The sequence below is a fragment of the Megalops cyprinoides genome, chromosome 9, assembly GCF_013368585.1.
Source record: "Megalops cyprinoides isolate fMegCyp1 chromosome 9, fMegCyp1.pri, whole genome shotgun sequence".
Lineage (NCBI taxonomy): Eukaryota > Metazoa > Chordata > Actinopteri > Elopiformes > Megalopidae > Megalops > Megalops cyprinoides.
This window is the reverse complement of record NC_050591.1, coordinates 32,600,368-32,616,727: the sequence shown is the minus strand read 5'-3', so window position 1 is coordinate 32,616,727 and position 16,360 is coordinate 32,600,368. Positions and strand designations below refer to the sequence as shown.

General features: G+C 42.6%; 1 protein-coding gene across 1 annotated transcript; it reads left to right on the top strand.

Moving 5' to 3' along the window:
- The first annotated feature begins 3,866 nt into the window (after nucleotides 1–3,866).
- On the top strand, nucleotides 3,867–16,242 carry LOC118783485 (vacuolar protein sorting-associated protein 37D-like). Its single transcript, XM_036537381.1, has 4 exons — nucleotides 3,867–4,161; nucleotides 8,764–8,935; nucleotides 14,827–14,909; nucleotides 15,340–16,242. The coding sequence occupies exons 1-4, from the start codon at nucleotides 4,030–4,032 to the stop codon at nucleotides 15,850–15,852; spliced, it is 900 nt and encodes a 299-aa protein (XP_036393274.1). The 5' UTR covers nucleotides 3,867–4,029; the 3' UTR covers nucleotides 15,853–16,242.
- Nucleotides 16,243–16,360: the final 118 nt, after the last annotated feature.

The window sequence follows — 16,360 nt, the reverse complement described above, 5'->3', positions numbered from 1 at the left end:
TGACTTGGTACTCTGGTTTCAGCTTATAGACCCACACTTTTTTGGAGTTGTTCACACAAAAGAATAAAAAAGATCTGCTGTTTACAGTGTGTAGTGGAGGCAAAGGAAAGATGAAGGACCATAGCAACAGTAACTGTTTAATTATTTAAAATGGTTCCTACATTCAAAATCCATCCACGGCTTTCTCCTTGTCAATTTATTCTTTCATTCTGTTTACACTTGTTCAAGTAGAGATATGTGAATACAACTTGAATGCTAAGCTTTTCGGAATAACCAGCCTCACTCAGACCCAGGGTAACTGGATATTTGAGGAGACTTATTCTTTACTTTAAATTATTTAATCTAATCTTCTGCACATAAACGTGTATGAACAGATGTTCTTGTTGGTTATTGAATTTGCTAGTGCTAACAGAGATAAAACTCAGATTTCATGCTCCATCACTTGAAGAAAACTTCAGTGTCTGTGTAGGCAAGTGGGAAATTCTGTTTATCAAATGAGAACGAAGTGCTTGATCTGTCAGGTCAACAAAGGGTTGCTGCGTGCGCCATAAAGACAATAGTCTTATTTACAGAAAAGGGCTTATACTCCTGAAAAAACTGATGCTATTGCTTTGCAAGGAAGCCCTGAAGGCATTCGAGGCCGTGTAGCAGATTAGTAAGGAGCAGGGCTTGTAACCAAAAGGTTGCTGGTTCGATTCCCTGCAGGGGTACAGCTGTTCTACCTTTGGGCAAGGTACTTACCCCAGAATTGCCTTATAAATATCCAGCTATGTAACTGTATAGCGTGTAAAAATGGTAACCTATGTAAGCTGCTCTGGATAAGAGCTTTTGCTAAATGACAATAATGTAATGAGGCAAGGAATTTTATAGCTGTCCTGTGTCGCTGAGGGTTTGTGATGTGAGGATTCATGTACAGCTGGAGCACAGTCTTAAATACTGGGGCACCTGACTTGCAGTAAGATCTGAAGACCGACGTCAAGGCCAATAGCACTCAGGTCTCCATATGCAAAGCTGAAGAGTGGGGCGTCATGAGAAAAACACAGCACACACACTACGCAGAACTCCGTGCTCCCAAACTACGCCCACCATAGACACTGGTAAGCTTTTCATCTTTAAAACCGCTGCACTTGTTTGCTTGTCTGTTTGGGTTTTCAGCCTCCTAGACATTGTTCATTCATTTATCTAGCCTGTCCTTACCCATTCGAACGCACATTAGTGCTTGAGGATATTTTGTCTGCCCAAGAAATGTGTAAGAAGCTGCTTGTCCCAGTCCAATAGTAATGTGGAGGACATGTCCCTGAGTTGCATTGTATCGCTCTGATGTTGTGCAGTTTCTGTAAGCCCTGGAGAGCCAGGCGTTTGGAGAGCAGTGAAAATCCCATAATCTGGACATCACTGAGCAGGTGCACAGGCATATTGTCAAGTTCTCTCTGACTCTCAGACAAGGTTGTGTCCTTATTTTTGCTTGTGCTGATCTGGTGATATCCTTATTCAGACTAGTACTGTCCAGGTGCCAGCTTTTCTCTGGCAAGTGTTTTCCTGGTAACATCCATATTCTAGCATACACAGCATATACTCTATCATATACCTATATTAAGTATATGTATATGATAGGTATAAGTTTTTTGTGATATAATTTTCACACATTTTCCAAGTCCTTCCACAGTTAGTGGGGAATTTTTTTTGTATGTGTTTCCCAGATGCTGGCTGAATCAGTTGATTTCTCTTTGGTTCTGGTATGGCTGTTGGTAACATTCTCTCTGCAGTGAGGGTGGGAAAGGCAGCATATGACAGAAACAGACTGATATATGCATTTGTGTAAATATATATAATTTGGTAGATGATGTAATCCTAAATTTGCTGTGTCCTCTACTCATCCTACATTTGTTCTGCTCCATTAACAAGGGTACAGAGAGTCTCTGAACCCACATCATTATTCACAGCCTTTATTGGTGCAGACCCGTTTCCTGGCAACGGTTCCTGTGGGTGTCAAAGATTCCTGATTCAATATTGGATGTCACAATATAAATACGTATTTGATATCAGCACCAGAAGATTTTTCTTTTTAAATCTTTTTTTTTCCGTGATTCACAGACGTTTTGATCTAATGTATTTAATGTAATCTAATGTATTGTTACGTTTGACATGGCCAACAAATATTGATTGAGAATAATTTGCATAATTCAGCATGTATGTTTCATAGGACGAGTCTGAACTGCAACATGCGTTACGCAGTGCTACAATAGGTATTGGAAAAGATGCCCCCGCTAGTTATGAATGAACAGTCACATGACACCGCAACCAGCAGGTAGGCTACAGTAGGATTTTTAACTGGCCTGGGAATGTAAAGATCCAGTACTCCGGTCTGAAACAACAGTTTGACTGTTATTTCTGTGTTTGCTCTTAATTTAATGTTTGACTTCAACAAAAACTGTGGTTACCCCTGAATATTGGGGAATTTAACGAACTCCTCACCCGAAATTTTATTTCAGCTAAAATAGAAGACGCAATTCAAAAATGGCAGCACATCCACATTTGAGAATCTTGGGTTTTTCTCTTTACTTTAGTTGTCCAAGTTAGGCTGGTGGGGTTATCACTGCATATACTTGACACAAGGTTAATGTTCTCCAATAAATCGCAGATTCAGTAACCTTGGAACGCAATGTCTCGACTTCATTATAACTTAGCATGTCATCATAATCGTCACGGTCACAGTGACATAGGGAGCAAAGCGTGATTTGTAAATACATTTTTTCAAGTCTTCGTTCTGTTATGTGCTGTAAGAAGCCAGCGCCACTAGGCGGAGCTCTTTGGTCTTGTTTGGATGCAATGCCACGTTGAAACGACTGACCCTGCAGACTGAGGCATGCACAGTTGTTTATCTCCGCAAAATGTCTCAGTCACCTTGCTTTCATTACAGTGAAGCGACCTAGTTTGTTTCCAGCTGAGTTAAACAAATGTACACTCGTAAGATTTTTAATATATGGATTGCTGACGTTTTCTTCAACCATATGTTTCACTGGCAATGTGAATCGGCATTATATTCTGTGCACTCATCTACATCGGAAAAGAGCTGTTAGGATGTGTATCTCTTATGTATTAAAGGGGAAAATGTTATTGATGCGATATCATTTTCTCCCTGTTTTACCTGAGAATGCTGAAGCTTTTTTACGTGATATTTTTAGCCCCCTCTAATATGGTGCTGTCTTTATTAAGAATTTTATATTAGGTCGTTAACTGTAGAGAAACAATGCATTTTTTTCTGATGTATTCGCCACTCATTGGTCGGTTTGTCTTTTTTTTTTTTTAATGAACGATAGCATTTTAGCAGCATGAAATTAACCGCACCAAACTGGCAGGATTAATATTTATATTTGTAGATCATCTTGATAAAGCTCTTCATCATAAACTGAAGAAATTTCACAAATTGTGTGGGAAATATCACACCAGACTACTTGTACTGACACGGAACAACCCCGAGGACGTCCACATAACTAAGGGAAAAATTCCGTGTGGATAGGGTGAATGTGACAACACCATGTTGTACTAATGCAAAGCAATGTATGCAGGGAGAACACATCAATTAAAGAGCATTTGCTCTGTCAAACTCTGGTAATAGGTAGGCCTAATACAAAAGTTTAATTCACATGTCCTTTAACCCCATTTGTGTAGCCTATCAAATATTCTTTCGTCTTTTTCGTTATCGGGAGCTTGCCAGGGAAAAAAATCTAAGTAACCGGTTATTGACAGAATAATTAATTTTAATGCACCTATTTCTTAAAAAGGTACATTTCATATTTTCTATTAAAGGGTTAATGATACTTCCGCGCATTCGTGTGGCTGCCAGTGGCATTACATCCAAAGGACCGCAGCTAGAAGCAGAAACTTGAATCGTCGCCGGCAACAGAGCGATTACCGATTCGCAACTGCAATGTAACTTGGCTCACTTAAAATGCGCCCGTGTCTGTACGCTCATGACAAGGTGGAACAGAACCGGCTTGTCCGCGGTGTCGTCTGAACCGCCATCGAATGACCAGGATGTCCCACAAACGAGACCCAAACTCAAATCCGGAGCGGTTTAGGATCCTTAACACCAATGAGCTCCGGGATCTATTACAAGATGAAGAAACGATGGACCAGATCATCAGGCTCAGTCAGAAGGTAATTGCTTTGTCAGCGTCATTCACTTGCGTTGCAGGTTACAGAACACGTGCGAAGTTGGTTTCAACAACGTTGGCCTTAATTAGATCGTATACGACGAGGTTGCGTTTGATTTCAAGAGAGCATAGTATAACTGCTAGGCTAATGCTTGCTTCCGTGTTCCACGCCGGTAATTGACGTTAAGGTAAGGTGAAGGTGTTACAGAAAGTGCAGCAGGCGTGTTAGGCTTTTGACGACAGTTATTTCTACTATTTTAAAACCTCATCTTCTGCCTTCCTATATGAAAATATCAATGCATTTTCCCACAAGCCTAATTTTAAGAAATGATCTAACCAGCTGTTTTGCGCGCACGCTTAAAATAATTTCGCGCACGTAACCCCAACCCCCATATTAATATATTCATGGAGCAATGATTCAAAGCCTTGTGAGCATCAAACTTGACAGGAGCGCAGGATATTTGCATATGTAAACAAATTCCATAGTCATAACATTAGCTAGTTCTCATCCATAGGTGTCCGTAACGTGTCACATAAAAACGCTTGTTTGGATTTTTAACTTGAAATTAAGGCCAGTCGCGCAATAACTTAAAAGCCGTGATGGAACAGGATTAGCGCAGCTCAGACCTCTCCATCAATCCAACCTGCGAAGCAGACTGCATGGAGAGCAAGAATAACTCCACCAGATATAGTAAGGTATTTGGAAACTGGATATCCACATGTGACCAGTTATCAAGTCTATCAATATCTGAACCATCGTACTAGTTGCCCTTTAGGCTGTAATTGTAAAAATCTGATAGTACTGTGTCCTCAAACAGACCTTGCTCTCAGCTGAGAACTGTCTCATTGTGGAACTGTACACATCCTGTCTCCGTACTGTCGCTGTACCTACTGTATGCACTTTTGTAAGTCGCTTTGGATAAAAGCGTCTGCTAAATAAATAAATGTAAACCACAAGAGTAATTTTAATCACAGACATGGATGATGCATGTGTAACATACAAGTGTAGAAGATTTGGTGTGTTGACTTCTCTGTATGAGGGAGCAATTTCTCGTTTATCTGAAAACACAATAAGGTGCAGTTTGTTGGTGACACCCCCTCTGAAGGGAGTGGACGTATCAGTTACAAGAGTGGACAGTATCACGAAAGCGGTCAAGTCAAAGTGCCGTTTATAGATTCAGCGAGTTATGACACGTTATGGTGAGACGAGCTTGACACCGCCTTCATAACCTTGTGCTAAGCCACGTAAGAATGCTGGAGAATTCGATTTGGATGCTTTCTGATGTTTACTGTATGTTCACACCATTCGGGTTTTAAAATGCGCCTGTAGGCACATCTCAGGCAGACATCTCTGCAGTGAGGCTACGTTGCCAAACACAATGAGACATGTGTTCACAGGACTTCAGCAGCATGGCTCCAAACAGTGGCTCTGCTGTTTAAAGCCTTGAGCCTTGACATCTCCTCTCATCCTCCCTCCCCCCCTCCCCCCACCCCTGTCCCCCAAGTGAATTACTATCAATCCTGGGTCGTCTCTTCTGCCCGGTTATGCATGGATAAATGCAGTGTGATCATCTGGAGGAGGGCAGCGTTCACCATAGACGTTCAGTGGCCCATGATGCTCTGGGGGAGCAGGGACTCAGTATGTTCAGGGATCATAGAGATCAACTGCTGTCAAAGGGTTATTGTTGCGCAATTAGAGCTGAATGCCTTTTAGACACAGCAGTTCCTCTCTGGAAGATTTTCCAGATAGCTAGCTGCTGATAATCAGGGGCTCCGCATCACAGAAATCTCTGCCTGGAAAAGGTCTCCGCTGATATTCCCATCTACTGGAATGAAAAGTCTCAGTTTACACAGAGTGGGAAGGTGGAGTCGTCAGTGGGACGCAGCTGGGTGGGGCCATTAATTGAATGGGTTTTTAATGAAAAGCTGCGGCACTGGCAAGCATGTGTAGTCAGTCTTCAGCCTCTGTTCGGTCCCTCTCCCTCTGCATTCATTTGGGGAGTTTTTTCCACCACAATTCCCTCATACATTCCACAGGCTGTAAGCGGTGAGTTTGAAGAGGTGTAATCCATCATAATTTGCATTTACATTTTGTCATTTAGCAGACTCTCTGGTCCAGAGCCGCTTGCACAGAGAAGAGATAAAGCCTCGTCACCATGTCTGTATATGGTTCTGTACGTTCATACAGAACTACTGTAATACTAAGGTTTTCCAATATATGGTGTGCTCAATAGGCTGTCCACATTAAATACTGTCAGCTTTGCACGGAAAGGAGGTTTTAACTGCCAGGAATTCCACAGAACATTTGACAAAACAACAGTAGGAGAAGCTGAGGTGGGAACGGGTATATCTTCTGCTTCACTGAGAATGTACCCAGCTCTGAATTGCACACAGCACTGTGAATGAGATTTGTGCTGAATAATGAGGTCTCTGCAATAACACAAATTGCAAAAGAGAAGAGAGAGAACATGTCTGTTCCCAGCACTGTTTGTGACTTAGGGCCATATGAGATCTGTGAAACTGTCAAGGTATGAAAACACCTGAGTGCTTACAGGTGTGACTTGAACTCACCCGTTTCAGAGCTGTGCTAAGAATAGCCCTGAAATGGCGCTAATAGCCAATTAAACTGGCAATTTTCTTAATGTGAGACTCACGAGTCATTAAAGTTTCATGTTCCACTGAGTCAAGTATGTCAGAAAGGCAGTTTGCCTCAGTAGAGACATTCTGGACTCCCATTTTTTTGTTTTTTTTTGTTTTGCTGAGTCATAAACGAGACATTGCATGAGCAATATGTCCTCTTTTTACATTATGAATTATGACTCGAGGGCTCTGAGAAAGTTTTCTTTTAAAACTCGCAGTCTTGCCTACAGCGGCGTTCTAACCCAGCGCGATTCCAATAGAGCAAATAATCAATTCTGTTTATGCGCAGGCGACGTCCCGCCCTGTGGTCTTGAGTGACGTTGGGAGCTTCAGAGGCACCGGGCGTGGGGAGTTCTGGGTCGTCCAGGTTCTCGGGATGCAGCTGTGCGGGGGCCACATCAAACGCGTTTTGCGGGCAGTGAAGGACCTCCTCTCATATGGAGGGCAGGGATGTGCCTCAGAAACTCTTAGTCACGGCTTTGTGTGTTTCCCTCATCTGAGCAGAGTTTTCAACCAATAACTCCACCGCCGGCCTCAAGAGGAGATGCCAGATGCATGCTCATTCATTAGAAATACAGACTGCTAACACCATTATGCACATATTTCTCTGTGTTTGAGTTGCTTCATGTTGAAGCTTTTTGATGCCGCAGTATATTTCATTTTGACAACTGTAATATATTTCATTGGTTAGTTAATGTGTTTTGCAACAATAGACAGGGCTGTGTAACTGTGGTCACCATGTGGCATTTAGTTTGTGTAAGGCAATCTCGCCAGTCACCAGCCACAAGTTATCCAGAATAAACACTTGGGGTTGGTGTCAAAGCCAGTATGTGGTACAGTACTTACCTCAGGCAGCAAAGTGAGTCCTGCTGAACAGCAGAACAAGGTAGTATCGCGTGATTTTTGACTGTTCTGCTTTCTGTGCCTCCTTTATAGACTTAATCTGTACCTTTCAAGAGCTGTGTCTTCAAAAACATCTGAAGACACAGCTCTTCCACGCTCACCTAAATTACCTGAAACATGACCGCCTGAAGCAACCTCTTATCTTAAACTTTGTTTTCCTTTGTTAAAAAAATCAGATCTAATGGTTTAATGCACTCATATCTCTAGCAGCTAGCTTATACAGTACATTGTCCGGCCAACTACTGAAACCTGAAAAGCCTTATATGGCTTTTTGCTTGCGTTTGTACTCTGCCTCTGTGCTTGTAAGTCGCTTTGGATGAAAGTGTCCGCCAAATGTACAAATATAAATGTAAGAATATCTGGCAGTGGTGTTTTGAAATGAGAGGGAAACATTTTTTCATAGTAGATGGCTGATCCACTTTCGTGAGTGGGAAACTGGGGCAGCGGTTACATGGAATGTTAGCTGTACTCTCCTGTTGTTTCCGATGCTTGGCGTGTTCTTCTTGTTTTGGCTGTGCGTGACTGCTCCCGATTTGTGTTTGGCCTTATCTGCTGTGATGACTAACACCTCGCAGTAGCCGGCTTACTCATACTCTGATGTACTGAATCTCCCTGTGAAATAACAGGAAGTATGTCAAGTTGCTTGTAGGGCATTGTTAGCCCTGACCTTCCATTTATAGTTTTCTCAGCTTTCTTTTGCTCATACCCTTCTTGCCAGTGACTTCTCAACCTGAGTGATGAAGCCTGTGACCTGGCACTTGTAAGAGCGCGGGTTTGGTCTTCGATAGATCAGTAGAAAGACATTTCGGAAGGTGACAAAAGGGAGCCGTTCTTGAAGCTAACTCACAGGGATGATCTTTCTTAGACATGCTACAGGCTAAACCACCCTTTGAAATAACAGAAAACATGTGAAGTTGCTTATAGGGCATTGCACACCTTTTTTTCACACCCTTTTTTCTTGTCAATGACTTCTCGGCCCGAACGATGAAGCTCTTCACCTGGCACTTGCGAGATCATAGGTTTGATTTTGGTTGATCTGGTGTCACATTGTCCACTTGTCCAGTTCCAGGACCTGCAGGTGGACAGAGAAGCTCTGCTGACGTCCAACCGCTTCCTAGCAGAGGAGAATCTCTCTCAGAGGCCCCGCCTCCAGAACCGCAAGTTACTATTGGCTGAGAAGTACCAGGAGCTGGAGAAGCTGACCACTGCCTGCCAAGACAAGCAGAGTCAACTGGGTGAGTCCTGATGTGAAGAGGAAGTGGAACTTAGGAAAATACACAGCATGTCTTGTGTTTGCAGCGGTTGATGTAGAATCAATGAGATAAAGCCAGGCAGAGACAGTGTGATTCTGAGACAGTGTGATAAAGTTAAATCTCTTCATATCACACAGCTCGGGAATAATCTCCTTTGCCCCCGGTCTTCTTGTGACAGATCACAGCTTATGCTGTTTTACAAGTTTGATTAGTGTTAACTTTATTGTTTTCTTTTTTTTTTTTTTTTTAATTTGTCATAAATTCATTTGCTTCATGCCCCACTGTTCCTGTTGGACAGATATTAAATAATATTACTTACCCATTATTCAAAGTAAATGCTCTGAAATTTTGAAAATTAAAGATTTGGAAAGAATCTTTCCTATGCTTTAGTGTTTCTGCTTTGCTTTGGAATGTATTCTCCAACATTTTGTGCAAAGGTACCCCACAACGAGACACCCTGTCACCCATGATGTCATAGTAAAGAGCCAGCAGCAGTGACCAGTGCATCAGCATGGCGCCTCCAGAGAAATCAGAGCTTGGCTGTCTGAATTTGGCAGGGATAGCCTAGAGCAAGCCCGCTCCCCACTCCAACCAAGTCTAACAGTGGTGGATCCAGCCAAGCTATCAGGTCCCAGAAGGCTGAGCGTGAGCCAAAAGATCCCCACCCAGCTTGCATATTCCCTGCCAGTGGCAACCAAGAATAGCTGCTGTAGGCTGTATGAAATTGAAGCATTTTATGCTTTTCCATTTTCCATATAAAAGTCTGATTTTAAAGGAATATTGTTTAATTGTTATTTAGTTTTTGTTGTGTCATTACTCATTCAACCTCTGTAAATCTCTTCCTGTTTTTTCTCTAAATGGGAAATATTTGCGGTGGCTGTGGTTTTTTTCTTTCATCAGAAATATTGATTTTTTTTCTTTCTTTTCTGAAAATTAAAGACTCCTAGAGCAGCAGAGTAGTACCCGGGCATTGCATCATCTTAAAATGATTTGCAAAAACATTATAGTTTGCATTGAAGTGTTTCTTTTAAATCTATGAACTCAAATGTTGTGACATCTGCGGTGAAGAACAAGACTTATTCAAACAAGGTGGAAGCCACATGTTCCCTGAAAACTCCAGCATGCTGAACTGTGTACTTGTCTTCTGGCCTGTTCCTCTCAGTCGGACCTTGTGGTTGCTGGGAAATAAAAGTTCTTATTGGACATGACATAACCACAGTCCTGGGGGGACTTACAAGGAGGATGAAAGACTCCCTTTGTTTTTTGGGACAATTTCCTTTCCAGCCTTAATTTCTGAGAGTATTGTTGAGTCCTCCCCTGCGTATGAATGTCTATAGAAATGGAGGAGTAGATAATCAAGAATGGCGTCAACAGGGTGTTGCTAGACTTTTTCCTGTAGCGTTCCCACGTTCAAACCAAGGTCCCAGATTTAGAGTTGTGTGCTGGTCACAGTATACAGTATTTACCCTCAATGCCGCATGTGGTCATGGCAGAAGATTGGCTGAATTTAGTGACAGGAAGAGTTGGGCAGTTGGAGAGGTGAGTCAGGCTGTTGAGCCTTGAGGACAAATGCTTGGTTAGAAATCTGGTAGGTCTCTTGAATACTCAAACAGAACAGGAAGTTCATGAGCAGATGGGATGCAGCCGCCAGCAGCTCTTTGGTAGCTTCTCTGTATTAAAACCCTTTTGTCCTTCCATCTGTTTCCCTTTACATTTACATAACCTGTCCAATGATGGATGGAGGGTGGAGTTTAAGGTCCCGTGGAACTGCACTGGTCCCACACCACCACTGCAGTCTGTGAGAGAGAGGTTCTTCATTGACAAACAAGTATGATTCTGAAGAAAAAAATGTAAAAGAAATAAAGCAGCACTCAAAAGCCATTTAGGGTACACATCAGTCACATATGCAGCAAACATTTTTCATCTTGGATAGACGTCTTTTAATTCAGCTGTACCTGAGCAGATACACCTGAAACATGCCAAAGTGATATGGAACCTGGAATGGGTTTATCTCTATGGCCCAGGTTCAGTAGCATGCTAGCTTTGTTTTGTTATTGGTAACAATCTACACATTGCACATGGCAAGTGTCAGTAGTTTATAAATCAAGCATGACTTTAAATGCCATCTACATTAATGTACTGAAATCAGAATCCCTATCTGAATTTTCAGTCAATCTTAACAACGCTCTCCTCTGGTGCCCCTAAAGCTTCACAAGGGAATAACGTAATGTAGAATTAATATTAGAAGTAGCAGTATATTACGCTATTTGATTAAACATCTGTAAAGCCTACCTTTGTGTCTTTGCTGCGGCCGAAACTTCTGTATTGTTTTATTTTGCACCTTTGATATTTGAATCAGCGGAAATATGTTTCAGAAGTTGACAAAAGGGAACAGTCCTTGAAGCTAACCTGGAGGGATAATCACTCTGAGGCATGCTGGGGGCTCACTGACATCTTATTCAAAGTCTGTTGAAGGTGAAGTGACACAGTTCCTTCTCTTAGTTCCCTCTGTTGAACATCCCGAGGGAGACAAGCACCAAGCTAACACAGCGCCTCACTAAAGCTGAACTTAAATAAGGCAGAGATTCTGACAGTCTGTGACAGAGGGGCTGTTAAAAAGCAAATCCAAATCTAACAGCTACCTGCTATTCCATTTTCCGTCTAAAAAGCTTTCAAAGTTTCAAAGTTTTGTTTTTTTTTTTCTATTTAATATATAGATGTGTAACTGCCAAAAAAAAATGACCTGTGTCATTTTCATCACTCTGTTTTCAAGATAAATATATGAAGGTTGTGGATACGGCATGCCACATTGCCAGTCTGGAAAAGGCACAGAACTGATTAAGTGTGCATGATGTAATCTTCATGGTGTTCCTCTTATTGCTGTTATACTAATCTTCCAAACAGCTAGTGGGCAGAATGTGGGTAGGTCACACTTATACATTCTCTGGCCAAAGCAGATGCATATGAAATAGGATTTCTCAAAATTTAGGCTGTTTCAGTGCTTTGTTCAAATATGTAATGAGGTTATCCTTATACGCTAATTATGTATTTATGCCTAATGTCTAACTAATGTGAAATATATTTATCTATAAATATAAAAGAGAGGACTCTTTCTGCGGGTGTGGTCTTGTTATGTGATATCAGGTTATGTTCCTTGACATGACAGCAGAATATGTCTATTTGGGCTGCATTCCAGGTTTGTCTTTTGTCCTGATATAATGTGAAGTCTTAGATGTTGGAGAGGAATATAAAGACATCTGAACTTATGGTTACGGTTCATTGACTGTGGGCTAACCACTACTGGTCAAATGCAATTGTACTTCGCCTACCCTTTATTGCTGCAAGGCACTAGTTTATACACACAAACTTTTCAATTATTTTGAAGGACAGGAAAAGCTATTTGGCTTGCATAACTAATTTCGTCATTAAGTATAATTTATAAAACTGCAATACTAGAAAACATACATCAGATCCAGCAGTGACATATTGTTTAATGTGATTTTGATTGGCCTATAGATGACTGGGTGCCTATTTCAATTTTCATGCCCAAGGGTGTCTATTAACATTGACATCGCAAGAGGGGATGTCAACAGTGGTTTCTCATCAAAGCCTTCCAGTGGTATGCTAGCTGGCAGTATCTGTCATCCCAGTGTTACTATGGAGAAGGAAATGTTTGATGACAATTTGTACAAAGGTTCACAGAGTCTTTCACAGAAGGGTGATTCCTGTCCTGAATAACTGCAAAATCGAATCAATTTTCTGCAAATCCTGTGACCCATACTTGAGAGGACCCAATGAAGTTTCTATTGATTTTATTGTTAAATCAGTTACCAATCTTCATCTGTAAGCACTGTGCTCAAAATGTGAATAGCTTTTGTATGCTTGCGCATAATGATAAAACCGCATTTCAGTCATTCAGCATGTGTCTGGTGTGGAATACGTCATGCTCTTGATTAGTTCCTGGCTTGGTCTTAAAATCCATCGGCATGATGGAAACGGAGCTGTTATTTTGTCTGCCGTTGTGGAAATGGGTTTCCTCAACCGTTTCCTCCGCTGTGAATGCCGAGAGCATGCTCTCTCTCTCTCTCCCGGGACCCTCCATGCTGTTGCTCTCTGCCTTGAGAAAAGGAGCAATCTGTTCCCATTGCCTCCAGAGGAAGGTCTCTCCACCGCAGTCCTCCGGAGAGGAAGGGCCAGCTCTCAGAGCTGCTGAATCATGGCTTCCCCAAATGCAGGCCAGCTGTTCAACAGCCTCTCCATCATCCCCCCATCGAGGCTGGCAGTATCTGAAGGGCTGCCCGCTTGTGCAGTACACCTTTTTCCAAGGCTCGGGATTGTGGCCTGAATTCCATAAAAAAAGCCAAAAAGGTGTCAGTTATGACGATCTCCATAAAAAGCCCAAAAGGGACCAGTTTTCAGGATACCCGCTATTTTAGTTTTGTTGGTATGAATTTTGGAGCGGGGCATGTAACTGAAAGGTTGCTGGTTTGATTCCCCTCAGGGATGCTGCTGCTGCTGTACCCTTGGGCAAGATACTTAACCCAGAACTGCCGCCGTAAAATATCCAGCTGTATAAATGGATAACATGTAAAAATGGTAATCTATCTAAGTCACTCTGGATAAGAGCATCTGCTAAATTACAATAATGTAATGTATTGTAATGTAATGTAGTGTAATGTAGTGTAATGTAGTGTGATGTAGTGTAATGTAGTGTGATGTAGTGTAATGTAGTGTGATGTAGTGTAATGTAGTGTGATGTAGCTGAGGGGCAGATCTCTGCAGCTGCATTTGTTTCATCATCTTGGTGTTTCTTCAGCATCGGTCTCTTTCACCTTGCACTGCGGCGCAGTTTTGCGCTCACTCGTGCACATGCACTCGGTCATAAGTATAACCACACATGCTCCCATGATGCAGTTCTTCTAGGGCTGCAGCCCTCTTTTTCCAGCTGGGTTAGAGAACACAATGTGATCACTCCCCATCATGCTCTCTGGCCTAAGAAGGGCATGGTAAACATATTCTGTCACTTCCGTGCTATGGGGCATTTGTTGTGGGTGGAAGGCTTTTCGTGTTTTAGAAACAGGGCTTGGTACCAAGTTCCTCCCAGTAGGTCGAAAACAACCGGAAACGCTTTACAGTAACTGTGTCTACGTAATGTATGCCTAAAATATTTGCAAGTAATACATAAGAGTGACACAATAGCTAAATTAAGTATTCTTGTTGTATTATTACATGAATGGCAGTAATTATGTGTATCATAAATAATGATTGGTAAACTTCAAATGACTTTAAAGTGTGTGGTTACAGGGCACCAAATCAAATTGGCTGCTGCATGGTTTACTATTTCAGTGGAATAGAGACTACTTTAAATTGGACATATGGTACCACACTCTTCACTCTGACTCTCTTAAATCATTTGAAGTGTACCAATTTGCATATACCATATGCCCCATAAATGATGTAATAATCATGACTAATACTATGTGTGGCTGTTCTGTCACTTTTATGTAGTGCTTATTAACAAATTATGAATATGCATTTAATTTAAAGCCACCAACAATCTGGCTTAATTCCCCTTCTGCTATGATTTATCTTCCCTCCAAGAGTTCCAGAATTTGCTGGGTCCCAAAAGTTGTAACACTTCTTTGTGATGTAACAGAAGAGTGAAAAGGTGTAATTGGTGCAAAAGAACACCCACGTGTTTCACCTCTGCTTTCTCCAGGAAATACCTGCCAGCTTCCTGTCAACAACCTGCGTTCCTGTTAAGATTAATGCTCCCGAAATGAGAGGGCGGTGTTCTCAGCCTCTCCTTCTGCTGGTGCTGGAAATGGAATGTCAACAGATAGCATTATCATCATGTTGTCGTGTCTCTACAGAGGCCTGTGCACAAAGGCGTAACCCCCAGGTGGCCCACTGCCTGCTCCAGGAAGAGGTGGCACATGCTGAGCAAGAATCTGAAGTAAGTCTGAGCTCATTAGGGTCATCAGTGATGCAGAAATGACATTTTCCTCAGAGTGTTAAGCCTTGAATAAAAACCCGACAAATGGCTTGCCTTGAAATTGAAATGAAAAAAAAAAACGTAGCTGTACTTGTTTATAAGATTAAAGTAGGTTGCCGGTGTGTGGCTTCCTGTACATATCTGGCTTCCCAGTGATTGCGCTTCTGTTAACATTGTTGGGTTTGGAGCGTAAATGATTCTCCTTGCCAGAGGTGTAAAGAGTTGGTCGCCAAACACAATGTAGGTAACTACCCGGTGGAACACAACTCAAGTGAAAAGAGGAAATTCACATCTGGATTTTTTGAAAAGTGTGGGATATGAGAGGACAAGCTTTCAAGACCACCTAGAATTGATGTCTGTTCTCCTTTGTCATGCGGGGGCTGCTTCACAGGGTCTCCTTGAGAAGTTCATGGCAGGCGGCGTGTCCCTGGAGGGGTTCCTGGAGTCCTTCCAAACCAGCAGGAAGGTGTACCATATCCGCCGCGCTCAGGCCGAGAAGATCCAGGAGTTCTCCAGACCTCAGTGGAAACTCAGGAACCTCCATAAAGCCGAGACCAAGACATCCGAGCAGCAGGATCCTCCTCCTCCCGACGGCTGTGCCGCTCAGGGCCCACCACGCATCTTCCAGCTGCGCTACGGCCTCACCCCGGCCATCATTCTCCCCCGTGTTTCCCGCCCCTCCTCCCAGGCTCCGGCCCATGCTGCCTGCCTGCCTCCCCTGGACAGCCATGTAGGAAAGGCCCCTGCTTCTGGGCCTAGTGCCCCCCATCCTGGCCCAGGCCCTGGCCAGCCAGTAGGCCTGAGAGTGATTGGACAGATCTCTGGCTGGCCTGCCAGGCCTGTGCGTTTACAGCAGCTCTGTAGGCAGCCCAATCACCACCAGCCGGACCCTCCATACCGATAATACTACTCCTCCTCTCCGGGCCTGGAATGGATTGAGTCTGGAAAACATTGCCGAGGTCACACACAGTGATGGATTGAGGTCTTTCCTGGTTCTGTTGCTGAAATTCTCATTTTTCACAACAGCTAAGCGGCAGGCAGGCCGTACCAATAGCATCCTGAACACCCGTAACTGCGACAACCAAAATGGAAAATAAAAAGTTTACGAGAATCCATAAAATGGGGTTAAGACACAATTTGCAAATATTTCTGGTCAGATGGAAAACTGGATTTAACTCTTAATTGTCTTTCACGTTTTCAATGTCAGCAGTGTTGTGGATTATAGAAGTGGCACTAGGTGTCGTGTTTTTGCCCAGAGATGGCATTTCTCATTGGCCTGCTGCAAATTGCATTTCACCACCACCAAACTGGTGTTTTTATATATCTGGGTGGAGCAGTGGTCATGAATGGCTTCATTTTGTTCTGTGGAAATAAAGTTTTACTCATGGTGTTTATTATGACCTGTCATGTAT